This window comes from Leptosomus discolor, chromosome 3 (genome assembly GCF_034619465.1).
Source record: "Leptosomus discolor isolate bLepDis1 chromosome 3, bLepDis1.hap2, whole genome shotgun sequence".
Taxonomy (NCBI): Eukaryota; Metazoa; Chordata; class Aves; order Leptosomiformes; family Leptosomidae; genus Leptosomus; species Leptosomus discolor.
In genome coordinates this window covers 74,210,551-74,237,450 of record NC_141393.1, presented here as the reverse complement: position 1 = coordinate 74,237,450, position 26,900 = coordinate 74,210,551, and the positions used below count along the sequence as shown (strand labels likewise).

The 26,900-nt window shown below is 38.8% G+C and overlaps 1 protein-coding gene across 1 annotated transcript in view; it reads right to left on the bottom strand.

Moving 5' to 3' along the window:
- PTPRC (protein tyrosine phosphatase receptor type C) overlaps positions 1–26,900 on the bottom strand; it is a 66,828-nt gene that overhangs the window by 20,036 nt on the left and 19,892 nt on the right. The window contains exons 2-12 of the mRNA XM_086462578.1: positions 10,253–10,345; positions 9,322–9,417; positions 8,946–8,972; positions 8,368–8,505; positions 7,507–7,593; positions 6,430–6,462; positions 5,435–5,647; positions 4,745–4,849; positions 3,761–3,907; positions 2,768–2,893; positions 1,261–1,416 (exon numbers count right to left, since the gene is read on the bottom strand). Of these exons, the coding sequence (XP_086318704.1) occupies positions 1,261–1,416; positions 2,768–2,893; positions 3,761–3,907; positions 4,745–4,849; positions 5,435–5,647; positions 6,430–6,462; positions 7,507–7,593; positions 8,368–8,505; positions 8,946–8,972; positions 9,322–9,417; positions 10,253–10,345 (1,221 nt within the window). The remainder of the gene's footprint in view (positions 1–1,260; positions 1,417–2,767; positions 2,894–3,760; positions 3,908–4,744; positions 4,850–5,434; positions 5,648–6,429; positions 6,463–7,506; positions 7,594–8,367; positions 8,506–8,945; positions 8,973–9,321; positions 9,418–10,252; positions 10,346–26,900) is intronic.

The following is a 26,900-nucleotide window of genomic DNA, read 5'->3' as shown; positions in this document are numbered from 1 at the left end:
TTAGGGAAAAAAAAAATCACCACTTTAAGCTATCATTAAATCACTAGCACAAAAACAATATTGTATTTTTCTCAAAAACAATATTATATTTTTCTCAAAAACAATATTATATTTTTCACAAAAACAATATTATATTTTTCACAAAAACAATATTATATTTTTCACAAAAACAATATTATATTTTTCACAAAAACATATATGTTTTGCTTATTCAATGAAATTTAAGGAAATATTAATATAGTATTTTACCAGGTATAAACCATCACCATTTCCCTATAGCTGTATCTCTATATTAGCTGAGTCTAGGGGTGGTGGGACTAGAGCTAAAAGGTACTAGAAGAAATTAGCTAAACATGATTTTTGGGTGGTTTTGGTTTTGTTTGGTTTGGGTTTTTTTACGTTTTTGTTGGGATGGGTTGTTTGTTTTTTTTTCCTCAAAGGAATTAAATCAGTATGAGGCTCTACATCTGAAGATTAAAAGGGGAAAGAAGCCCACAATCAAATAGAAAGGACTGTGTCTCTAGTATGTCCTGTCTGCGTCAGAAATGTATCTACAAAGTCTGTTGGTTTGTTTTGGTCTTTTTTTTAGGTTTTCTTGTAGTTCTATCATTTGAACATGTATGGTAAACAAAGAATCAGGACCACAGTGGTAAGCTATTGAAAGTACAGACCCAAAAAGGAGCACAGACCTTTCTGACAGGACAAGGGTTGGCACACATTTGGCTTTAACCTGATGGGGAGTCTTAGAAGCCAACTGTGTAGACGCATATCCAAACTAACCAAAACCCAGTTCAGACATCAGCATTGGTGTAGCCTGGTTAATGCGGGGCTACTCTGAGCAAACAGGTAACTGCAGAACAGAAGTTACATCCTGCACAGCTTCATAGCTTTTATGACACAGAGGAAAAATGCATGGTTTTCATTCTCTTCTTGTTTAATTTGAATCTTTTCTTTAGATCGGGACATAATGCTTTCTAAAACCTTACCAAGAATTTCAAATGAATGCAGGACTTTTTTTAAAAAGCTAGTATATATAAGAAGAATACTAATACTAAATGCATAATTAAAAATAGATTAGCATTAAGTAATTAAAAAAGAAATGCTAATGATATGAATATCAATAAAATTCTTTTAATACTAATCAGTGTTTTGGCTAACAGGAATAACATACATAGAAGACAATGAATTACAATAAGAAAGTACATATTGCCTGTGTTAGTATGAGCTTTGTTTGTAACAGTTAACAAAGAAGAGACTTACCTGTTGAATTTGTTTTAAAGTTGCGTGTTTCAGTTTTTCCCATAAACATTTCATTATTAGATTTGCTCTTTGTATATGGAGTCACAGATACAAAACCTTTGCTATAAGGTTCTAATCCACGACAAATGAAGTCAGTTCCATCAGTAAATTCTTCCTCTTTAAGAAAAAATGAAAAATTAAATTCATTAATAACATTAATGAAATTTATGTTAGAAGCACAGGAATTCTTACACTTCATTAGAGCTACCTGAAACCACTGTCACGCGTACTTTTATTTTAATTACTTTGTACTTGGTTGGTTTGTCTTGCTTACTAATGTAAGTGAAGGCTCAGGAAGAGGAAGACATGTATTCCCCAATCAAAAAGGTAGAAAGTTGAGATTTTGTTCTCTTTTGTTTTTTGATTTCTCAGCATGTCATTTAAATGAGTGTAATTAAAAACTAACATAAAGTTCTAACAAAAAACCCTAACAAAAGTGCTAACAAAAAACCTAACAAAAACCACTCTGCACACTGGGCAAGTCTCTTCTGGGATGGTGCAAGAGATGTCATGTGCTTTTGGCAGCAGTAAGCAGGACAGAAAGGAATTGCATACAAAGCTATTGCCCACACTGTAGCTGGGGCTTCGGTGGCTTGGGGAACCGGGCAGCAACGGCCTTTCCATATTTCCTTCTGGCTGCTTCTGATGAACCTCAGCATACTACCTCAGTCTCCTACGCTGGCCAAGCCAGACCAAAGACAGAAACTGGTGCACGGTGCTGCTGCCCTTTTGGGTAGCAGTCAAATTGGGGGCATGGAGAACGAGAGAGATGGGGAGCACAGAAACACGACAGCCTTTGGTTCCTGTGGCTGTCAAGGTTTACAAAACACGCAGTATATGAGCAGGAAGAAAGAATTAACCCAGGACTAACTTAAACCTGGCATATATTTCCTGGAAATATGTGTAAGGCTCTTCATTTTCAAAACATCATTTTCCAGTCCTTGCTTTGAAGAAAAGCTCACATCTGGAAAACATGGTCCCAGTATAATGGATACACATTTTTCCACCTAAATGAAAGGCGGCCTAAAACAGCATATCTGAAAGGAGTGACCGTTTAGTGGAAGACAACGACCTGGCTTTAACTGACTAGATATGTATATGCTAACTGCCATACTTAGGACCCCTGGATTTAAACACGCTGTTGTTACACAGCAGGTAGGCCCCTGTCTTCTCAGTGAATATATTAACCAGCTATAGCAGCATTTTCAGAGACAGAGAGCACCATGCTATACAAACTGATCAGGCAACTGGTGATCTTGTCATAACCTATTCTTAACAGAAGAAGCATGAGAACTGAAGGGTCACGGAGTTGTGTCCTGAAATGGTGAACTGAATAACAACCAAAAAAATAAATATGCACAGTTTGAAGAAATTCCAGTATGATTTGACAACACTGCATCATACTTGGTGCCCTGTAAATATTAAAACATACTATGAATTATTCAATACTGAAGGAGCATATACTTACTGCTGCTGTTGCACATCACCATATAGCCATTTATAGGACCCTTTGAAGTGTTGCGAGGTTGGTCCCATCTAACTGATACTTGTCTCGTATCAAGAACTAATCCAAGGTTTTCTAGTGGATCTGGAGCTGTTATAAGAGAAAAATAACAGGAAGGGAAGGAAAAGTTTGAATGAAAATGCAAAATATTCCTCTTTTTACCTACTTTGATTGAATTAGTTTTCATTGGATACTGAAGCAAGATACCATTAACATGATATTTTTCATAGCCTATTTCATTCAAATAAATTATACATAAGTATAAACTGAGTATGTGTAAAAGCATCATAGTAGAGTAATTTCATAAATGTAATTAATTCAGGAAAAGGTAAATATAGCAATATCACATATTACTAAAATGGTCCGACATTTCCAAATATTACACATTGTTTTGATTTCCTTATAATTTTAACAAACTTTAAATGTTTGGCCTGAATTTTTATTTGCAGGTTACTTGATTTAGATTGATTTCCTTTTTAATTCAGAAAAAAAAGCTAAGCTATTTCCAAGGATAATGCTTTGGAAAAACACATCATTTTATCTGGAGACATTCTTTGCAATTGTTCTATCACATCTTTCTTCAAGTCAAGAATTTAACACTTGTTTGTGAGGAGGCCTGCACTTTCTCTGTATGTGTGTCTTCATTCAGACTTCTTTACATTTGGCCGTGTTACCACCTTCCAAAAAAAATAATCACAATCTCAGAGAAGGAGAGGAAGGTATCAGACTGGAAGACTGAGGATTGGGGCTGGAGATGGAAAGGAAGACTGTGACTGCAGTCAAACAACAACAACAAGGGCAGAAGACTGGGTGGGAAGAGCTGGAGCAGAACCTGAGGATGGCTGATCATGCTCTTAAAAATGTATCTTCAACCCCAGGAAACACAGATAGTGCGATTCATAGTAGTGGTTTCCAGACATGTGTGGAACATAAAGCAAAAATAAGCATTACACTTACCACCATAATCTGTTGTTATGTTGAACGTTTGACTGACAATTTGATCTTCAAAAAAATGTACAGTACCAGTGCAGTTGTACATATGGTTGGGTGATAAAGCGTTCAGCTCTTTGCAAGTTTGATTAAATTCTGTGAAGACTGGTAAACCTGTGGACACAAAAAGAGTTTTATCAATATTTTTCATTCCAAAAGTACGTGGTACCATTTTAACTGGGGTTTTCTCTACTATATTTATTCAATATAATTTGTAATAAACTATCATACTATTCCAAACAGAAAAGTGTACAACCTAATGTGATGACTAGGTTTTAGGTTCTTTTATACTAAATTAGTTTGCATAGATCTTCACTTTTCTTCAGTAAAGCTCATATGATTTGACTTCTTGAGAAAACAGTTTACCTACAGAAATCAAAACATTTCATGAGAGTCTGGCAGAACCCTGGAGTAGCTTCTTAGCTCTTCAGTTCCCTGAAACATGAAACTTCCAGCCCCAAATATTCATCACCCATTTTTCTGGGACACACGAGGACATTCAGTATCCATATCTTCCCTCCTGCACTAGCTGCCTTTGAGCCAGCATGTCCTTGGGCTGGCTGGCTCCAAGAGCAGAGAGCCTGGAGAGCCCGCTGCCTGGGTAGCCTGAAAGTAATCAGTTCACAACAGACCCACAGACTCAGGATTTCCAAACACTCAGCACTGCTTCAGATCATCAAGCAAGACCTCAAAACCTCCAGAATTCTGCAATTTGTGAAGCTGATAAACTCGGCAAATGAGCTCTCTGGGTTTGAACTTTCCCCAGCTCTGCAGTGCATGGGGAAGGTAGTCCCCAAGCTGGCAATCTCAGAAATTCTGAACAGCCCTTCCCTCAAACTGGCAAAATTAATTTGAATCTTCCAGTTTCTCATCAAAATACAACATCAACATTGCTTTTAAAAATAAATAAATAGATGAACAAACTTTTAAAATAACTTCTAAGTGTCTTACCTTTGCAGCTAACAGTCACATTAGCACAGGCAAGTGAGTTTTCCCAACATAACTTTGCAGACGTGCTGGTTTCACCCTCAACTTTGAAAGGATTGCTGCTGCTTTCTGAAAAGGATTAATATTACATGTAAGTATGACATTGGCTTTATTGATTCCTTAAATAGCAATTTGTTCTTTTATGTTTGTTGACTTGTTCTGCAATATGAAGATACAATTGGCACAGAATAATATACAAATAATTTAACGAGAAATGGAAAGTAAAAATTGAAAAAGCCTGCATGAGCTAAAAACACTGCTGGTATTCAAATAATAAATTAAGATTTTAATCCAGCAAACTCTTTAGTGAACAAAACATCCAGCATAAATAGAAGCTTTCAAGTGGTGGCTCATCTTGCTCTCACCAACCATGCTGCGTATAGCCAAAGTAGTTAAAGTTTCCTTTTTTTCCTTTACAATGAGTAAATTACATTTTTTACACCCAAATTTTAAGAAAATACTGAGAGGTTTTAAGGTACACCTTCAAAACGCAACATATCTTGCAAACCAAGCACAAAGCATGAAAACCTTCTGTTTGATTCTCTGAAAAGAGACAAGAATAGACTAAGAAATCCCGGAAAGCTGAATCACTGCATGTCAAAAAGACAAACAAACAAAAACCCCAAGAAACTACTAAACCCCTTCTATACCTACCAGGTGGAACATTAAGATAAACATCACGGCAGTTTTTAACCGTAACTGTGTATTTCCTGCATCTCTGGAGCGTATGGGTACTGGAATTCACACTAAAGTTCTTGCCAGCGTCGAGAATAGCATATATTCTGTTCTTTCTGAGATTGTTCAGTGTAACTTCAGCCATGTTATCCTTGCCATTTACACTTGTTATAGTGTGGTGAATATCAACATCTAAAAGAAAAAATTAAAATAACATTTTATGACAGTTTTTAAGAACCATTAAATGTTTTATGGCAACCCCAGCACAATATATGTTTTAAGAATCAGAAAATGCAGCAAAATTCTTTTTTTTTTTTTCATTTATCTTATACTTCAAAAAACCATTTAGTCAAAACAGAAAATGTCTGTAGGAAAATAGTCTTTTAAATAGTTTCTTAGTTAGGAAAACTAAAGAATTCACAGAATCACAAGAACCAGATTTGCTTTAACTTAAAATATCAGTTTGAAGTTTAATACTTTTTTTTTTTGACACATTGAATCATTTGTTTGAACAGAAATTTCAATTTTTCTTATTCAAAACATTTCATAACCATCTAGTAAATAATGGCTATAGTCTATTCCTGAAAAATAGAGAGGAGAGGTCTCTAGTTCTGAAGAGAGAAAAAACAATGTCCAAATTTTAGTTTTACATAGTTATGAATTACAGTTTGCAGCAAGTGATTATCATCATGATGGGGAAAAACTAGAGGGGCCTTAGTGGAATGAAGGCAGGTCTCTTCTGCAGCACTGATATCAACAGCCTACTGCAGGGCAATTTAACAGAACTGTAAATAGATATAAGATGACCAGAAATGTTAATGACTTTAATCCTACTCTTCCAGAATTAGAAGACAATTTATAAAATAACCTGAGATGCTAACTTTTATCAGCTTCACTGATCGATTTTCTGTATTTGACTTCACTGATTTGATCAAATTTCAAGACTGAGGAAATATAAGTGGTTTGGTTCTTACCACAAGGTTCTTCAGTTGTCACAATGGCTGCTTCTATAAGAAAAGAAAACAAAATTTACACAACAATATTCCAAAATTACACATTCTCATAGTGGTATGATAAGCTATCACAGTTTCCCAGGATACACACGCTGCGGAACGGCTAACTGAACGGTATCCAATGTCACCAAAGAAACAAAATTTACCTGCTTTTTGCACAGCTACTCTTACCTCTGGAAAGACATTTATGCAACAATACAGATCATTTTACATCTACTTTTACACTGGGTACCAAAAGAAATTACGAGCCGGTATTTATAAAATCTGTACAGAAGCTTGAGCAAAGGACTTGGTCCTGAAAAAAATTACCAAAAGAGACAGATATCTGATTTTTTTTCATAGAAGATAGGCCCTAGATTTGCATCCCTACAGGCTAGGAGTCACCTGGCTGAGTAGTGCTCCTAATGAGAGGTCTAGTGGAGAGTTACCAAGATGGTTAGGGGCAGAAGACCCTCAAGTAAAAGTTAAGCTCAGTCTGTCAAAGAGTTGGCAGCAGCCTACGAATACTTGAAGGACAGCTACAAAGGTGGTAGGAGTCCAGCTCCTGCATATTCTTTGCTCAAGCACACACATATATTTTACCGACTTGAGTAATTCCTTACAGATCAACTGCAATAATAATGTGTGTAAGTGCTTGCAATGTTAGATTCCAAGAAATGTTGATACTGAGGGAAACAAAAAAGAAGGCATCAGAAAACCGAGAAGCACACAGACCTTTTTTTGCTGCTTGGGCAAATTTCCGTGAATATTAAGGGGAGTATTGGCACAGTGATTGACAGATTTACCCTCCCACTATGCCACTGTGTGGAAAAAATTTCTGGTTTTCACTTGCTTGACAAGTAGCAAACCTGGTATCTTTAATATTACTCATAAACTATTAATAAGATTCCTAAAAAAAACCCCTAAGTTTAATGCAGTTATATGCCTAATTTATATGTTTAAGTTTGAGAAAATAATTTCAAAATTAATTCCTTCATCCTAAAACATTTTCTGTGTTTGCAGTGTCATAATTGTGATAGCTGCGTGCAAGTTTGTCACCTATTGTGTGAATGGGGGTGATCCCAGTGTTTGCTGGCATGCTGACTGGTGAGATGGTGCTGTGCAAGGATGTTGAATTGTAATAATCTGTAAGGAAATAAAAAAACATATCAGCATTAAAAAGTAAAATTCATTATTTCATATGGCTACATCATCAGAAATGTCTTACACTACAGCACTTCTCGATTTTTTTTTTCTTCCGGGATTTTTGTAATTTAGAGAAGAGTGCTGAAAGAAAAATCATGTTAAATATCCAATAAACCAGAAAATGAATATTTAAATAGAAAGCAATTTTTTTTAATATGCCACTTACTGATGAATACTGCAATGTATAAGGACAATTTTTTATCATTATTTATGCATAATCCAGGATGGAGTCAACATAAAAAGGGCATTAATAACTGTGAACTGGGAAAAACTAAAACATTTTCCTATATTCTCACAGTAAAACACAATTATGAATAGCTCTTGTGCTCTTTCAGAAAAAAGCACTCCAGTAGTGTTTGTTTGCCAGATCACATACCTGTCTCACTATATCATTTACTGTATCTCGACATTTATCTCCCTACTTACAAACCACTGACAGGTTTCTACATTCTCTTTAGGTCCATTCCTATTGCCCTTGCTTTAGCAACAGCCTTGCTGACAGCAGCTGGCATTTTGACACTGTGATGACCACAAGACTTGGCTATCAGATACCAGATCCTGGAAATAATTCTGGTATTGCCACTACGCCAAACTGCAAATACTTTTTCTATTTGACGAACCATAAGCTGGAAAAGGCTATCCTGAGGCTGAATTATTTAGTTTTCCACTACAGTTCAAAGAACAGTAAGTGACATCTAAAGGAAGACGTCAAACCTGATGAAGCATTCTTGAAGGCAATGGGAGTGCGTGTGGTGAGGGCAGCGGTGCTGCTGCGTGGTGGGTTGCTGAGTCCCATGGCAGGGACGGAGCCTGCATGCGTGGAGAGATATGTGCTGTCTGCAGGAGAGACACCTGTGGTGAGAAGTACAGCAGTTTCATTAATGATTGGAGGCTGCCCAATCAAGGAGGGACACGAAGCTGCACAAAACACTGGACTGCAGTGCTGGAGTGCTCCTGTACTGAGGCACTGTGAATTTGTTAGTAAGCAAAGACACATTGAACGCTCAAGGTATTAGGTGGTCCGACAGGTGTCAGCTGAACATCCAACAAGTATAATGCTTTTTGGTGCTGACTGCACTTCTTTCATGCTAAATGCTGTATTTTAAAATATACTCAAATTCACGACTCAAAATCAGACTTGTCTGATATTCTTGCCTCTTAAGACAACATATTTCATTTCACTGGGCTGAAAGAAAAGGCATTACACATGCTACAAGATAACTGTGCGTGAGAAGAAATGATCACAACAAAACATCAATGCAGTTCTGCCGTATAAATGAAAAGTTTCTTACCAGGTGTAGTCATTGTTGACTCAGGTTCTGAAAAAGAGAAAGAGAGAAAGTGTAAATTGGACTTTCAAGGAATTAAACACAATCATATGCCAAAAATATAAAAAGTAACTTTCTTTCCTCCCAGCTATCAGCTGAGCTTTGCAGAGGGAATTACACGTTCTTAAGTAATATTTAGTGGCATGTAGCAACAACCAGACCCCCAAAATATCAAGCATATGTGGACTGATATCATCCACTTCAAAAATCACTTTTCATTGAGCCAGGAGTCTGTGCTGTGCAGCCCGAGGGGTGGAGACAGCATCAGGAAGGCTGTGGCTGATGCCAGTTCAGCTGAAACAGAAAAGCAGAAATGCAGCGGTCCCGAATTCACCGTTACCTTCAGCGGTGCCTGGAGGTGAGAGTGATGTGGAGCGTGCAGGTGCAGGTGACATAAGGGAGGGAGAGCTGGTGTTTACCAGATTTTCATCTCCTGCTCACAGAGGGGGGGGGGGGGGGAAATATCATCAGGTGAGTAATGCGTGAAAGTGAGAAGCTCATTGCAAGCAGAAAGGCTGCCAGCTGCTCTCTGACTTATATTTGTCCCTCCAGCACTGGCAAAAAGAACACATTTACACTGCTCTCCGATTCCTGCACAGGCTGTGCAACACATCTGCTTGAATTCATTGCAAGAGCGTGGCTTGCAATTAGGTCTGCAATGTCACTAATTCCGAATTCCCACCAATTTGTCTGGGATGCCTTTGTGGTAAAGAGATTTGACTATCTTTAAGCAAGATGTGGGGGATGCACTGATTTCAGGTGTTTGAAAACACCAGCTGAAGGCAATAAATTAATGTGCGGCTTGTAAAAAGCCCAGACTGATTGGGGTGGTTTTGGTTCGTGTTGTTGACCCAGGAAGGACTCTCTTCCCACAATCATCAGGTACTACTATGGTGCCCAATGAGCCCTGCATGAATCACAGGAAAGTGCCGCTGTGACAGCTCAGCATGAAACTCTCACCTGAGAGCTCAAGGAGAAGGGGTGTCCATAAGGAAAACATGGACTCGTACCAACAGCATGTTATAACTTAAATCCTAATGGCTCACTTTGAGAAACATGTGTCACATCCCCACCTTTGATTTAATTGAAATAAAAAACTAAGTATGTCCTCATCACATTAACAAATTTTGTTGTAATATAATGGATGTCAGACAACATAAATCACCAGATTGCTTTAACAGTGATGGAGTTAACCAATGTATAAAAGAAGCAGACGCCAGTTCAGCTAAAACAGAAGAGCAGCAATGCCACGGTCCTGAATTCACCGTTACCTTCAGTGGTGCCTGGAGGTGAGAGTGATGTGGAGCGTGCAGGTGGAGGTGACGCGGGGGAGGGAGAGCTGGCAGTTGCCAGCGTTTCATCTGCTGCAGAGTGGGAAAAACATGTCACCAGGTGAGCAATGCATGAGAAGGTCATCTATAGTAGAAAAAGGTCACCGGTTTGTACGCTTTTCTCTGAACCACATTTCTCAGGACAGATTTGACTGGGGGATACTTAAATGTTTTCATGTTTATCAATGTATTTTGCAAGATCAAAAGCTAAAACCCTCAAAATCTTTTGGATCACCACACAGCAGTATATACAAGTACAATCAATATCAACAAATAGAAGCTGACTTTTCGCTGAATGAAGAATGACTTTATCACTAAGAAGAGATACCAACATCAATTCTGTTGTCAAGAAAAATCTTACCTGTCTCTAATCCTCACTATACAAGACCTGGAAAGCCAAGCTGCAGCATTCCTGAAAGCTATGTACTTTCCCTAATAATAATTTCTAAATGGCAACACCCCTCCTGGACCATCCTGCTCATATTTAAGAATCTCTGCAAATCAGAGAGATTCTTATCTCCAGGTTATAAATTATCTCCTGACTTGAGCTGGGAGCTATGATCTTTTCACACCTATAAAAACAAGCCTCATTTTTTCCACTCTGCTCTGAAATCCTGACCCAAAACATTTTGTAGTAGTGTAATGTAAAATTTCTGTTGCAAGAAAACGAGACAAAAATAAATAGCAATGGCTGGAATCGTGCGTTGGTTCTCATCACTATATCTTTTATTAATTTTGAGGATCAGAACCTTCCACTTTGACATAAGAATCCTGAAATCCATCCCAAAAGTATGCCTGTTACCTCTAGATTTCTCTCTCTAACAGTCTATTATGCTTTCAGCAAGGAACAAACCCACTTGTTCACACATTCCTTACTGTGACTGTCCACAAAACTTCATTCGCTCTTTTGGCTCTTCGTTTCTCTCCCTTTTTTCTCCTAGTTCTTTCCCACTGTGTTTCTCGCCTGTATTTTTTTTTGGGGGGGGGGGGGGGAGGCGGGGCGTGCATGTTTTTCAGATAGTGCTTCACTGTTTACAATGTCTCTGTTACTTCAGCTTCCCTACATGGTACGTCACACTGTTGCAGCTCTACTCTTTTGAAAATAGACTACTTCAACCTTTAAAGCAAAAATCCAGGTTTATGTGAAAAATTGCAATACTTGTGAAGGATACATGTTCTGTTGCCCTGTTCACATGTTAGCATCAAACCCATGTCTCACATCTCTGACACAGAAGCTCAACATAGGCAGACCTCCTGGGACTCCAAAAATTTTCTCCTTACCCACCCAACAAGCAGCAGCACGCGTGTTGGCTGCTCAACAGCCACCCTGGATTCTGCACCCCATATGGACAGTTCAGAAGACCAACGACAGCCATTAAAAACACACAACCAGTGATGACAGTCACCTGTGGAGTGCGAGTAATTTCTTTGTGCTCAGAACTGTCATGAAATGTGTATAAGCCATGATATAAAAATGAATGTAAACAAAAGCTAAAATCTTGTAAGTACTTGTAAGAACAGTCGAATCCGTTGCGGACTGTACATTATTCAAGATCTCTTCCTACAAATTAAAATTTGGAAAAAGCCAGTAGTCTGATATTTTAAAGAAAAAGTATCAACAGAAGTCAAATGAAGCTTGGCTAAAAATAGTAATGCAGAGCTAGCTATTTCATTCTTTATAGAAGTGGGGAGGGGTGTTGCCTAAAATCTGGTCCATAAGATAAGGATATGGGGCTGCCTATAGCTTGTCTGAAATCATATGAAACTGTCAAAATAAAATTGCTCTGAACTGTAAGAATATAATCTGTAAAAAACACAGTAAATGACAACAGACTGAAAAACATGGGTTTAGAAGCCACTATATTAACAGCTCTAGCATCTTAGCTCATGTATATCTACGTATTTCCATTGAAACACAGGACCACGTATAGTTTCCAGAGCCACAGAATGTTAGCAGATGAAGCTTCCTAAGCTTAGAGATGTTGCAAATAAAAAACAAAATATAGACTATCTTTTGAACTATCAATGTATCCTCAGTGTCTGAAATATCTGGTAAGGACTGGAACACTTATTAACAGCAATTGTATAATCTAACTGTATACATTAAACTGCCAAGGAACCTTGCAAAAGCCAACATGTATATTCATTCATATTTGCCATGAGCAAATAATTTTCAATTTAACTTCATGAATTTAAATTCAGTGTTTGAAAGTTGGCAGTTGGTCACTCTAAATTCTGTAATTCGATTTTTCTTTCTTCAACTGGCTTACGAGCTGAAGAATAAATTGTTCCCTCTCCTTCACAGATCTTACTTCGGTTCAGCACATTCACGCCTCAAGCCCAAAATTAATTTTCTGCAAGCATCTATGCACATCAATATTCACCTAAATAACTGTTTCCAAGAAAAGAATAAAAGGAGTTGCAGAAAAAGTCCTAAATGAAACTCTGCTCAAGAGATTAGTGAAACGTTTAGAAATACTTTTCAAGTTATTTACTGATCTTTTATGCAAACATGATGGAGACAAAAAGATATACTTTGAGATTCTCTCTTCAAAGTGAAAGAAGATAATATAAGCTTGTCACAGTGTTGTATTTCTGGTTGCCTCATTCACTTCCTTAAGATTCCTCTGAAAGACTTTTTCCCCACCCTCTCCCCTTGTAAAGTTAGGCATAATACTACTAGTTTAAACATAGCATGAGGTTTATTGCTCACTCATGGTGACAGATACTAAATGTTACACACAATCATAGAAGCTGAGGTTGAAAGTGACCTCAAGAGATTCTGTAGTCCAACTGCCCTGCTCAGACACCGGTCAACTAGAGCAGATCGCTTCTTAAAACAGTTTGGAACATAATAGTCCTAGATTGTCCTTTTTTTTCCTCCAAATAAGCACTAACATCTTAACAGAATTTCACGGCAGTTTTATGTCCTTCTAAGCATTTTAAAGGTCCCCTGCTCTTCTATGAGTCTATTCTATATATGATTCATTGTAGCAATGGAATGGGACGCAGTTGAAAAGAATTCAATAGATGGCACCAGAACACTAAAAAAAGCCTCTCAAACAGCAAAACATTTCACCATATAACACTGAGACATACTAGTTAAACTGAAGGAAAATAAAGAATGATCCCAACACACTGGACCACGTCACTCCAATATTAATAGGTGTATTGCTACTATTAATTTATTTTTCCCAAAATGTCCCACAGATACCAAATATGTCTGAGGTACCCTTAGGTTAACAAAGTTACCCTCAAAGTCAAACTGTCTGCTCACGTTTATATTCTGAAACAATTCTAGAATATTAAAGGCTGAAATCTAAGAATATCTTTGAAGTTTAATATGGATATCCAAACCTGCAAAAACATGCTGTGCGATATAAAAGCCTGATGATTACCAAACTAAGCAAGTGGGTCTGGGTTTAGACAGGAACTATCCCAAACCTTTTCTCAAATCTTAAACTGTATCCAGTCATAAAACATTTTTAAGATAATATGCCTCGGATAAGCTTAGGCAACCGAAGTGGAAGAGTTAAAGTATATAAAAAGTTCCTACTACTGAAGGAACTTCTCTAAGTTTCCCTTTCCCTTCTCTTGATTTGGCCACCAGTTGGTTCCTGATAACTTACGGGAAAGATTTGCAACCCATCAGTAATGCTTGAGCAGATATGGCCTTAGTTGGATGCCCTGCAAAAAGATACAACCAGCACATCCCATGGATCAGAGCTGGCTAATCGCTTTCATTCCCTTTCCTCTCTGGCTACCAGTTGGCAGAGAGAGTGCAGCTGCTGCTTCAAAGAAAAGTTTTAGACGGAATGACAGGCTGTCAACACATACACCTAAAGCAGATGAGCTCCTCACCTTTTCTCCTGAAAACTCAAAGACATACAGGCCCTGGGAGTGAAACATGAGACTGCTGTATTTTGAAGAAACCTTTCAATGTTCAACAAGAACAGTAAATGGAAAAACTGAAGGAAATCAGGCCACCAAAAAAAAAAAAAAAAACCAAAAAAGTCAAATCCCAAGGACAGCAGGCTGTACAGGTCACATTTGGAAGTGCAGGAGCTGACACATCGCTGCTGCAGTAGTGACTTTGTACTCACTGCAGAGACTGAGGGGTGACCTCATTAATGTTTATAAATACGTAAAGGGCGAGTGTCAGGAGGATGGAGCCGGGCTCTTCTCAGTGATGGCCAATGACGGGACAAAGGGCAATGGGTGTAAGCTGGAGCACAGGAGGTTCTGCATTAACATGAGGAAAAACTTTTTCACTGTGAGGGTGACAGAGCACTGGAACAGGCTGCCCAGAGAGGTTGTGGAGTCTCCCTCTCTGGAGACATTCAAAACCCGCCTGGACGCGTTCCTGTGTGACCTGCTCTGGGTGGTCCTGCTCTGACAGGGGGGTTGGACTAGATGATCTTTCGAGGTCCCTTCCAACCCCTCACATTCTGTGACTCTGTGATTCTGTGAACTGTGGTTGCACCCATATAATAAATTACTGCTCACTGCTGTCCTCTCAGAAAAGACAAAATAAAGTGAAAATGCTTTCCACTTGGCAGGACCAAGTGACTCAACAGAAGACAACTCAGACCTCTAATATGTAGAGACACTGTGTTCCAAGTAAGTCCAGAGTCTGATCTTCTCGAGCAGAAGGAAGCACCAGCACATGCATCCTGTGTGCATGTGTTATTAAAGGAAACTCCAGCTGATAAAATGGAGGTACTGGTGAATCTCCACTAAGAGCCTAAAACCTTTAACTTGTTTATATGGGCAAAAATGCATTAACTGAAGACAGAGAACATGCCTTTTAACTCCATTCTGCTGCTTAGTTTGCACAGCGGGTAAAATGGATCTGGTTTTGTATTTCCTGCTGGGCTGGGCAGGAGACTGGGCTTGCATGCCAGTAGCTTAGGCTGTCCCCTCAGAGCACAGGAGTGCTGCAGTATTGCATCCCTTCATGCGCACAGCATAGAGAAATGGGGAAAGTAGGATGCCTTTCTGCTATAGTGCATTTGGTGTTTCATCTAGCATGGTACCATACCAGCTGGCTCTTCACATCCAGCTGTGCTCCACATGTCTTTGCTAGACCTGGGAAGGGAGCAGAGGAAGTAATCCTTTCTCTCAGCCTCATGCCTGCAAAACCATTGGCAGCTGGGTTTTTCTGCCAGGAAAGATGCTCAGCGATTCTGCAGAGCTGCTGCCCTTTTCCCAGGATCTCTCGACCCTTTGGCATATTGGACAGACCCCAGCAACCCCCACTGAGCAGCACTCTACACAAAGCAGCTAGTACAGGGCCAGATTCTGTCTTCCTTCTTTTTACAGCTGAACAGCACTGCTTCAGCAGGGTCAGGGCTCTTCACATCTGCACAGAAAGCAACAGGATGTGGTCTACTTGTTCAGATGGAGTAAAGCTCTTTGAGGGGGTCTTCTAGCAAACAGCACAGACATTAGTCAGCTCCACTGCAAGCCAATACTAAATAGCAAAAAACAGAACCGTTCCTGGTGGGAGGTGAAGGGTGAGTAAGGCAAGGAGCCTTACAAAATGCTGCCAGTGGCCCTTCTTTCATTTATTTTTAAACTTCAAGTGGGATAGGATGTAATTCACACCTACTTTAAGGCTCCCTTGTGCTGCCAAAAACAGCTAAAGGGACCTTAAAGTAAATGAGCATCAGGGACAAAGATGTTACTGATTCTTTTTGCTGCAAACATGAAATAAAAGGATCCATTACTACTTACTTTATAAATAAATTTGGGCAGACCTATGAATAAGCTAGCAAACACTTAAACATCTGAGTAATTCTATACCACAGAGGACCCCTCAAATTTTATAGGTATGATCATACATGCTGAAGCGCTTTCATAATCACAGACTGCAGAATTACACTTTACTCTTTATCACTAACTATGGATAAGAAAAAAAAAAACAAAACTGTTCCCAGTTTCTGGACAAACTGCTGGTTTTTTAAATTTGATTAAAGGAATGCCATATAAAGTTCACATTAAAAATATGCAAAATTTTGCACCCTCTGAGTCAAAAACCAAATTACTCATTTGAATTTAACATGTAGAAACTTCTGAGGTAACTGGGACATTTCAGAGGGTCCTAAAAAAAATGCCTACACTTTTGGTCATTGAAGGTGCAGCCACGAAATCACTTCAGTCATCCATTATCTAATTAGTAAAAAATTTCATAACCCTACAGTAATCATAGGAATGCTATACATTTAATGTAGCTGAAAATTAAAACTAAATAAATATTCAAATTTCTGTTCCCACAGGCAATATTTATAATATTTATTTTCATAGGAAATTAGGGATATAAATTTGAAACTGTAAATTTTAATTTAACAGAAATTTTAAAATGTTTTAATTGAGAAATGCCAGTTGTTTCCTTTTGGCATCAGGAAGTAACATTCATTCTGACTCTCCGAAATGATAACTAAAATTGTTTCCATTTGAATTTCTCAAAATATTTCCTTTTATACAAGTTCATTAATAATTGCACCCATACTGGCTCCTTAACACACTGCAGTCATCACCTAAGAGCCTGATCCTGTCAGTCTTTTCTACTATGTTTAATCTTTGGTTAAACCAAGTATCTGGGGAGCCAAAGGCTTTTTCATTCCCGAGACACCTACCAGTGCTCCGACCTGAATTGCATTGTGGAACGGGTGGTCATCCTGCAAACCACATCTCAGGAATAAGCACAGGCCTACACTACAGCTAAATACAATAGGAAGTGCTATTATTTTTTTAATAAACATTGATATTTGAAGTTAAAGCTTGTTCTTGATTCCCAACATCTATGACCCTCTCCTTGCTGTCCAGCTTCCAGGACAGGAGCTGTCTCTCTTGTTCTCAATTTGAGAGTCAACTATAAACGTTAAGCAGCATTTACAGCATTGGAGAAGGCAAAAAATTCAAATTAACCAGCAATAAAGTACAAGGGCAGCAGCCAAAAGAAAGAGATGGAATTAAGAAGAATTTATAGCTGGCAGACACAAGGAGGAACGCAATGTTGCAGGCTCAGGAAAGATGAGGAAGTACAAACATCAGAGTTTGCCAACATTCATCAGCTGAAACAAATTAATACCAAGCATAACTTTTGCTAACATACAGAGCCTGTCTTAAGGAAAGGATAAGAAGAAAATCACAAGAAAAATACTGAAAAAATATTTTTTCCTGAACTAACCTGAGATCAAATGTATTTTTTTTTTAAAAAAAAAAAAAGCAATTTTCTGATTTCACAAAGTAAATTTAAGAGTTGAATTTTTCCAGAAAAATAGAAACACAGAGAAAAAAAGAGACATTTCCCTCAAGAAATACTAATTTCATGGAAACAACATTTGTTACCAACAATATCTAAAGCTTCTCAAAATCATGAACCTGAAAGAATCAAAACTAAAAGCAGCAGTTCAAATACTCTTTGCCATGTACACAGTTCTTGCAAACTTAAATCAATATACAGGAATATTGTGTAGTTAGCAGGCAGAAGGAAGGCATTTCTATCAATTGCACCGCACTTTAAATGACATCCTCAGTCTTCATAGGAGGACTTTAACTGCAGTAACCCACTTGTACAACTACAGCTAACGAGGCCTTTGCTGCTCTGTGGTTTCTCTCATGCTGTTTACTTCTGTTTTTCTTTTACAGAACCCTACTCAAAAGGAAGAGGGTGCAGCATACTGTGGTTTAGAGCTTAAGTGCTTCCAAATGGTGAAACTGAGTTACCATAGCACCCACATGCTCAAGCAATCAGACCTATCTTAGTGCTAAACCACAACTTCTCTAGTGCAGTCATGAAGTTTCCCTATCAAACTCCTTTTCATCAAATTTGCATTTATAATTATTTTTAGTTGCACATGTTCATTAATATCATATAGTTGGGGGGTGGTAACCTTTGGGATACAGTCCAGGCTGCTTTGCAGGGAATACTTGCAAATTGTCTGCAAGAGGGGAGAATATCAAACCCTGATGTAACAGTTACTTCAACTGTGAAAAGCTGGCTACTATCCACAGTCATTAAGAAACACCTATAGATGAGGAATGGAAGACTGGCTGTGATATTTGCTTGGCAATTTTGTGCTACATGCGAAAGAAAAACTGTTATGTTTGCTTTGCCTTTTGTATATTTTCAGTATTTGTGCATGTATAAAGTCAAGAGCCAGACTCACTTTGATACTGTGCTAAACTTGTCTGCTGTCAAGGGCCAGTCCCTAACTTTAGTTTAGATCTAGCCCTGCTGTACCTTCCCTGATCTTCCTTTCCCACATCTACTGCGAGCAGAAACACACACTTACTCCATATTGCTGTTCTTAATGATACCAACAGGCTGGTTCTGGATATGCTGCATGCACATTGTTTACAGCAAGCAGGAGGAGGAAAAAACACGCAACTCTTACATTGTCCACTGAATTCCTACTCCCGTGGTTTTATAGTTGCTGACCCTATCAGTCCTGGGGAGCTGTAGAGCACAGCTGAAGGCAGCTCAGTTCTCAAGAATTTTGACCAGACAAGGAGGCTGCAGCTGAGAACTGACTGACTATTGGTGAGAGTGTGAGGTAGGAGAAAACTTATTCATCTTAGACTATCTCATTGGACCATGGTTTATTTAAATATCTGACTTGCTTCTCTATCTACCTCTGACTTCCTTCAAGATAAAAGCATTATCTGATGTTATAGATCTCTTCCTAACTGCACATTACTTTTTACATAATTATACCAGCAACAGAATATGTATCCTTTCCTCTGTAAAACAGAAACGACTTGGAAATATTTCTTTAAACCATCTTTAATCCGCTCAAATGTCAAACCATAAACAGTTTAGTGCTGTATGAATAGCAGCATTTTAGCCACTGATAATATAAAGCCTGTTGAAGTTAGAAATATCTTCTGTTTGGTAGGAATCTATTATCAAGAAGTCCTTGGATCAACAGCTCTGTACCTACTGGGAGCATTATGTCAGTGGGGACTCTAATTAGTGATTTTCAAAAAGATGCAGCAAGTGATTTTTAAAAATAAATCAACATTTCTTTCAAGAAATGACATCTGTATATGAGCTTTTCCTTTTTGTAATAATACTTTTCTCTGATCCGTTCCTATATTAAAGACCCAAACAAAAAGTAGCTGACGGGGGACCGCAGATGACAGAGATAAATAGTTGATATTCAGGTGCTCTGAAAGTCTTTATCTCCAACGGACATTACCTGGATTTGGAAATACTTAGCTTTCCTACAAAATAGGATCAAACCACGATCAAAAATAGAAAGAAAACACATAGGCTCTGAACAGAGACCATAACATTTCCTTTAATCTTCTTTTTTTCTCTTTTTTTTTTTTTTTTTTTGTAACCTTAGATGCACGTTTTATTCTAAGCCAGTAAAAAGTTTTAGATGGAAGTCTGATTTTCAAGGTGAGGTTGCTTTCTCTTAATTTAATTTTATTTATAATGCAGAAATATCAGTATTCCTCAATCCCAACCATAACTGCTTGGTGCTATGTTCTATGGATGCTGTATAGACAACTTATTCCTGGAAAGGTTTCAGTCAGACAAGATGGAGAAAAGGAAAGGAATTTTCCCAGTGTTACAAAAGGAGTATTAAGATTAAAAGTCAAACCAACCCATCAACTACAAAACTTGAGACAGGCATTCATAAATTTTTAGAAAAAGTCTATGCTACAAAGAGGATGCCCAAACAACAATCTAGTGCTGCGTAAATTCTTAAACCCATCCTTTTACTATCATAAATTGCTAGTCCCTAACAAAGCCCTTACTTGGTTTTTATGCTTTGCGGACTTTTTTTTAATGAAAAAGGACATATGAAGTACCAGGAGTGCCATGGCTTCACCTTGGCCAAGGGCTGAGGGCAGAGCAAGCAGGGCTAAGTGGTGGCAAAGAGCCCCATGCCAGTGAGACCAGAGCGTGGTGAACCACACAGCGACAACCTACCAGAGAGCTGTAAAGGTGTAGCGGGGTGTTACTGGGGGCTGTGCTGACACTCTGACAGCACCTGGCTATTGAGACCCTCGGCAATAGGGGCTGGGGACAGAAACAGCTCAGAGCCCCCTAAGTCTTTCCGAAGCTGCAGTCACAGAATAACTCTGGTTTAGTGACACAATGACAGGCACAGGCTATAGTTACACTATTCCTGCAGGACAGTTCTTCCCCTCACCAAGGAGAATCTCCCAGTAATTCAGTATTGCTGCAAAGATCACACATTTCAGATAGTGCCCTGAATACTAAATTTCTGACACTTGCAGGAGATGCCAAGTGGCTCACAGGAGTGGTGATCTGAGGACTTCAGTGATGCTGCTACAGAAGCATCCCTGTTACAGAGCCCAAGGCTGGGGCTGGGGGGAGTCAGCTGCTGTCTTTGATGAGAACAAGTCCTGTGGTTCAGATGAGCACACTGGAGTTAGAGTGAGGATCTGACTTTATCTGCTCCAAAGAATAATTCAATGTTTAATTGAATTCTCTGATGATTGTGTAGTTCAGACTTAAAGAAAACTAGCTGCTTTATTCTGCAGCAGAGTAATGCACATGCCATTGCTCTGTACCTCCAGTGCACAGCGCTGGGTTTTACTGTGCTCAGTTACTCTGACTGCACAGCCCCAGCCTTTAGAAGATTCTTAACTACAGCAGAAAGGCATAAATCAGAATGAAGATGTAGCACAAAAATTTCATTTTCCAGTGATCTGTCATTTGTATTTCTACAGCTTCTTGCTCTGAGCTTAACAGGACCCTCAGCAGTCCCTGTGCTCCACGAGCCAAAGTCCCAGCCTCACATCTCCAAGCAGCAATGCTCTAAACTATCCTGCTAGTCTCAGTCATCTCCTATGACCCAGATTTCTTCCAGCATGAAGAGAAGATCCTAACCAGCACTGGCTGATAGACATCTAGCTTCTGTTTTTTAAAAGGATAGAGTACAGAGGGGAAAAAAAAATCAGCCAGCCCAGTGGAGAACCGTTCCCATACCAACTCTGCCTGCTAGGCAGCTTCCTGCCCTCCCGGGGCTGCCAGTTGCAGCCAGCAAACTCTATTTGTTTCAAGGGAGAGTGATTTTACTTGGTTACTATCCTGACTTTTTTTTTCCCCCAGACATTCAGGCCAGAAATGATGGGAATTGAATATCGTTCATCAAATATTCTACTGACTAACATTTTTATTGTTCATAAAATATTATGACAAACAGTATTCACTGATCAACAGCTAAAACAACTGTATTCTTGTTAGGGTACAATTTAAAACACAATAAAATATACACACAAAATGTTGATAGGAAGCATCAGATAAGGGTCAGATTCTTCCACCAATTGCTCATGCAAAAATAATTTGAAAAGTAAATCATTCAGTGAAGCATAGCAACATCTTTCAATAAAACTGCCTGTTAGAAATTATTTTTATATATTTCCTATACAAACTATTGAATCATTTTTTTAATTGAAATACAGAAATACTAGTATTTAAATTAATCAGAATTTTCTATATTGGATATATAACCTGAAACCCATCCTGTACACAACCAGCATGAGGAAAGTTGGGACTCTGACCAAGTCTTGTCCAAGGATTCCACGTTTTACTACTCTGACAGTGGTCGGATGTAGCCTCCAGCTCTGTGCCTCTGTAACATCCCATGCAAAGTGGAGATAATGGCACAATCCTACTAAATTAACATATTGCAGTTGGAAATTCATCAAAAATTATGAAGTTTGCAGATGAGGGATCTGAAAGTGCTATAAAAAAAATGTGCTCACATCCGTCTGATTGCATAAACAGGAACAGTCGTAGGCCTGCAGAGAGAAACTTGAGCTCCCCAGAATGCTGTGCACGCACATACAAATCCTCTCCCTATCTCAAAACCCGGATTGCAAAACCTGGGCTCTGCCCCTGCAGGGAAGCTGAGCCAGTGCTATCAAGAAGGGACCTGTACTTCATGTTATGCCAGAAGCAACAGTGAATGGATTTCAGAAGAGAGCTGAGCACACACAACTCCTCCTAAATCCAATAAAAACTGAGTGAAAGTGGCTTCTCAATCCCCTTTCCTTCTTTATTTTTCTTTTGAAAATATGATCATCAATTTTGATGCCCAACTCTGGGCAGTTACCTGCATTTTAAATGTGTTCTTTTTTTCTCCTTCATATTTGCTGTTTTCAATATAACAAACATGAGATATGAGCCCCGGCTTTAACATTCCATCTGATAATCATAAGCAAAAAGAGGGGAAAACAGTTCATCTGATTTTGCTTTAAATCCTGTGCTGACCATTCTGTTCTAAAACGCAGTGTATCTGAACCTTTCAGGAGACGAAAATAAAAGCTCAGAATGGAACAACTCCACTAGCACTCTGCTCACAGGGATTGTGGTGCCCCATATTCCAGCAAAGAACCTACAAAATCTGAAGCTCATGTTCCTCAGGATTTGAACAAGACTAATTTCAGTATTGCTTTAAATAATTCAAGGCAAAAGGAACATAAACATTCTATGCTTCCGTCTTTTGTACTTGGCAAGCAATTGTCATCATTTCATAAATATTTAAATTTTTTTAATTTTTAATTTAATTTTTTATTGTAAAAATATTAAGTGAGCCATCTGGGAAAGAAAAGCAAAATCAAAGATACTAGATAAAGATGCCAGGCAAGAATGTATTTAGGAAAACAATTTTATGGACCTTTCAAAGTATAAGGACCCAGGGAAAGCCCTCAGGCCAAAAGCTTCCAATTTCATGCTCCAAATAGTTTTACACTCTTTATATAGGCACAGCAATGCACAAGCCAGGAAATGCAGCAGACCTGTAAACATTTCTGATGTCTAATAATGAGAAAGCTGTATATAGTAGCATCACATATCTTATGACAATAGCAAAAACAACTCCCACTTGGAAGTGGGAGGTCAGAATTCCGATTTGATCTGTAGAACAAGTGTCAGTTTGTATACACACATGCACATAGATGGAGCAGTCTGGAAGTAGCACGTGTAATGTCTTCTGTGAGGACATATGGAAAAGCTGAAGAAGAAGACACAGTATGTACAAATGTACATAAGATTTTATTCTTTCAAAGTCTATACTTTAACAGCATTTGGTTGAAGTGCTGATAAAATTATGATCACATGATCTGGTAAAATTAACTGGTCTTTCATTTTTAGCTAAGAGAATATATCAGAAATTTTTCAGCTGTGTAGATTAAGACACTTGGAGATACTATTTAGCACCTATATAATGTTTCACACATTTGCTGCACTAATTTGATAATACAAACAAGCAAAAAAAACCTGGAAAAAACTCTAGTAGGTGTTCAAAAGAGCGCTTCTGCATGAAAATTCACCATTGACTTCAGCAGTAATTAAGCCCATAGTCTGAATTAAGATGATGTTCTGAATCAGGACTGCTACTGAGTCCGGCATATAACCATGAAACAGACCCCTAATACCACCCCAGCCACAAGTACAAATAGGAAGTGGGGACCGACAGTGCGTAATTCAGCATTCAGCTCTGCTGGCTCGGGAAGGCACATGAGCCTTTTCTCTGCCTGCCACTTGGTGCATGTAAACCAGCTCCAGTGTGGAATCACTTGGCTTTCCATGGACTGCGCTGCACCAGCGTACACTGTTAGGAGTATTTGGATAAACTGAACTATGATCAAAACCCTCCACGATCCACAGCACCCTCAGCCAAACCCTGTGTCGATTTCTGGTTTCATAACACTTCATACTGCAAACTGAAAATTTCAAAACAATTTCATTCATATTAACATTAAGACATTTTATAATGGTACCTAACATTAGCAAGGCAATTGAGACCACTATACCCGAAAATTCAAACAGGCTGCAGCATTTCAGTTAGGATTTTCAAGACTACCCTCACATCCAGAGACTTCAAAAAATCTATAAAAAAGTAAAATTCTGGCTTTTGGATTCTCACTTTGCTACACAAGATAGGAAATTTCATGGTCAAGAACGCAGGATGCTCTGCCCATTGTAACATCCGCTGCAAAATCGACTGTACATTGTTACACAATATGATATCTGTCTTTCCTTTTGGAAATAAATTACGTTCTTTATGTACATAACCAAGAAATTTGGAAATAAATCATGTTCCTTATTTACATAACCAAGACCCAAAGAAATTAAGAACAGACCAACAGCATCTGCAGCAATGCCAGTGTAAAGCAATCCGAAATATAGTAGTGAAAGATAAGGCAGGAAACCACCACCATTCTTTACATTGACAGGGCCAAGGAAAGCCTTTACAAAGATTAGTAAACTCCCAAGATAATAAGGAACACAGTGATGAGGGAATGGACCTCTCTAGACAGGACATAATACATTTCTGTTAGGAGATGAGTAGCCAGTCCTCTAGGGCCACAGCAGATGATACAAAAGACAATTGAATTTAAGGTTGTCAATTAATTTTGTCAGATGTCTGGGACAGATAGCTGCCCCAAAGGAATATTGTTCTCTGATGAATGTAAAAAGAACTTTACTAAAGCATTCTCCACGGAATGCAAGAAATGGCACTGAGGTCACCAATATCTCCACACTGAGTTGACATCCCCCCTGCTCAACACCCCCACCATGGGTGACTGGGGAACTGGCTGTAGCAGAGGAGCTGGCTCTGCAGAGGTGAGTGGCTGATGGTTGAGTGGGATGCCACTGCACTTGGTATCACGGTGAACTTCTCAGATTAGACCATTTACAAACTATTTGACCATGGCTTTCTCCCTGTGAACAAGAGTCTACCTTCCATGAGGAATGTGGGCCTCTTGCCAGAGCATCTGTTCTCCAGCCAGGAGTGCAGGTGCTTTTACTTGTGCAAAGGTACACAACGCTAAAATGGCTTAACTGCCAAACATGTTTTGTCTTTATGTTTTAAGTTATTGGCTGTTACTAATGAAAGTCATCTTTTACCTCATCAATGTTAACGAGCTTTGGCACTACGCTACCAAATGTGGTTGTAAAAATCCTGCTTCTGCAGCTAGTTGTGTTACTGCTTGTTCAGGGGCCTCTCTGTCTTGCTTTGCTGTACCCTGTAGTCATGTCTTTTTGGCTATGAGTCATTACAGTTAATCAGCCACATGGTCAAACTCCCATTTCAGTACAAATCAACTTCAGTTTAGATTTGAGTGGCTTAACCATGGGAGGGTTCCCATTCTGTTAAGTTTCTGCCTTTGGACCTTAGGGGACAAAACTGGGAGGTCAATGTTGGTGTTTAGCCATGAGTCAGCCTGAAGATTCACTTACTATCCATATACTGGTATGGCAGAGGTATAGAGACCCCACATAAAGTAAATAAAACCCACTGCAATCCACCTCCTCACTAGGAAGGGGCAGAAGAGTTATTTGATCACTTAAAAGTAACAAAACTGTTGTTAAATGTGTTTGGTCTCTAGTAGTAACGTTGTCTAACAACATGTCTTCATGTGTTCTTTCCCAGGCTCTGCATTAATGCTGACACAACACCTTACGATGCAGTGCTGGTACATTAATGAGCTAAGAGAGTGGGCTGCAGCTACTACAGGTCCTGCAGGGCTCCACAGCTTTCTGCGCATGCACCGGACAATGCTACTCTCTGCTGGGAAGCCTAAAATTGCAAAAGCCGTATGCGATTGGCTGTGTCTTGCCCTTTGTCTTTTTGCGTCCCCCTCCACCCCCGATGGTTAGAAGTTCCTGATTCTCTGCTGCTTCTGAAACAGTTTCAGCAGCCTATCTCTAAACTGCAATGGTCCCATGTTCAAGGGGCTGAACCCTTCTGGCTCTATTTGTTAGCTTATCATCGTGCAACTGCTTATGTCACACTACAGGAAACTGGTCTGTAACTCTGATCACGCCTCCACAGCACAAATATCCCCATCTGAAAGATGTGTTCAGTCTCCATAGCCTAAAAACTGGCCTGTTTTTACACCAGTTTCACTATAAACCTGCAGTTGCTTTAGAATTGCCACCTAGGTTGCCTATTTTGGGATACCTTGAGAGTTTGTTCTCTCTCTGCCAACTTGATCAGAAATTCTGAGATTTGGAGGTGACAAGATCAGAGATTGGTTCAGCCTTCTACAGAGACAGTAATTTAGACCTGCTTGGCCAGCAAGCCTGTGACGTGTGACCATGACACTATGTTTCTCTTCCTAGTCTTGACCAGATTTCACTGGGGGAATACTGTTTGACTTCAGGTAAACTATCAGGCTTAATGAAAAATTATGTTTCTTTTCAGTTGATAACCTAACTCATTTCATAGGAATTTCCAAAATAGATCCATTTAATAGTTTCTTGCGGAAGATAAATAAAAATTTAAGTTCGTAACATTATTCCTGTCGAACACAAGAATAAAAAGAAAATGTTCAATTCCACCTAGTCTATAACTTCATCTGAAATGTATATGTATTCTAGAAATAGAACACAGTTGTATTTTTTAATAATTTAAGGCTGTATATTTAACATTTTTTGAACAAGGATAAGAACAGACACAGGAACTAACAGCATATAATGATTATAGATGTACAAGAGTCACATTAGCTACAAATTATGGGAATGTACTCATGTCCATCTACAAAACTTATACGGCAGACAAGTAGCCAGAGCTGTTTTTTGCTCCTC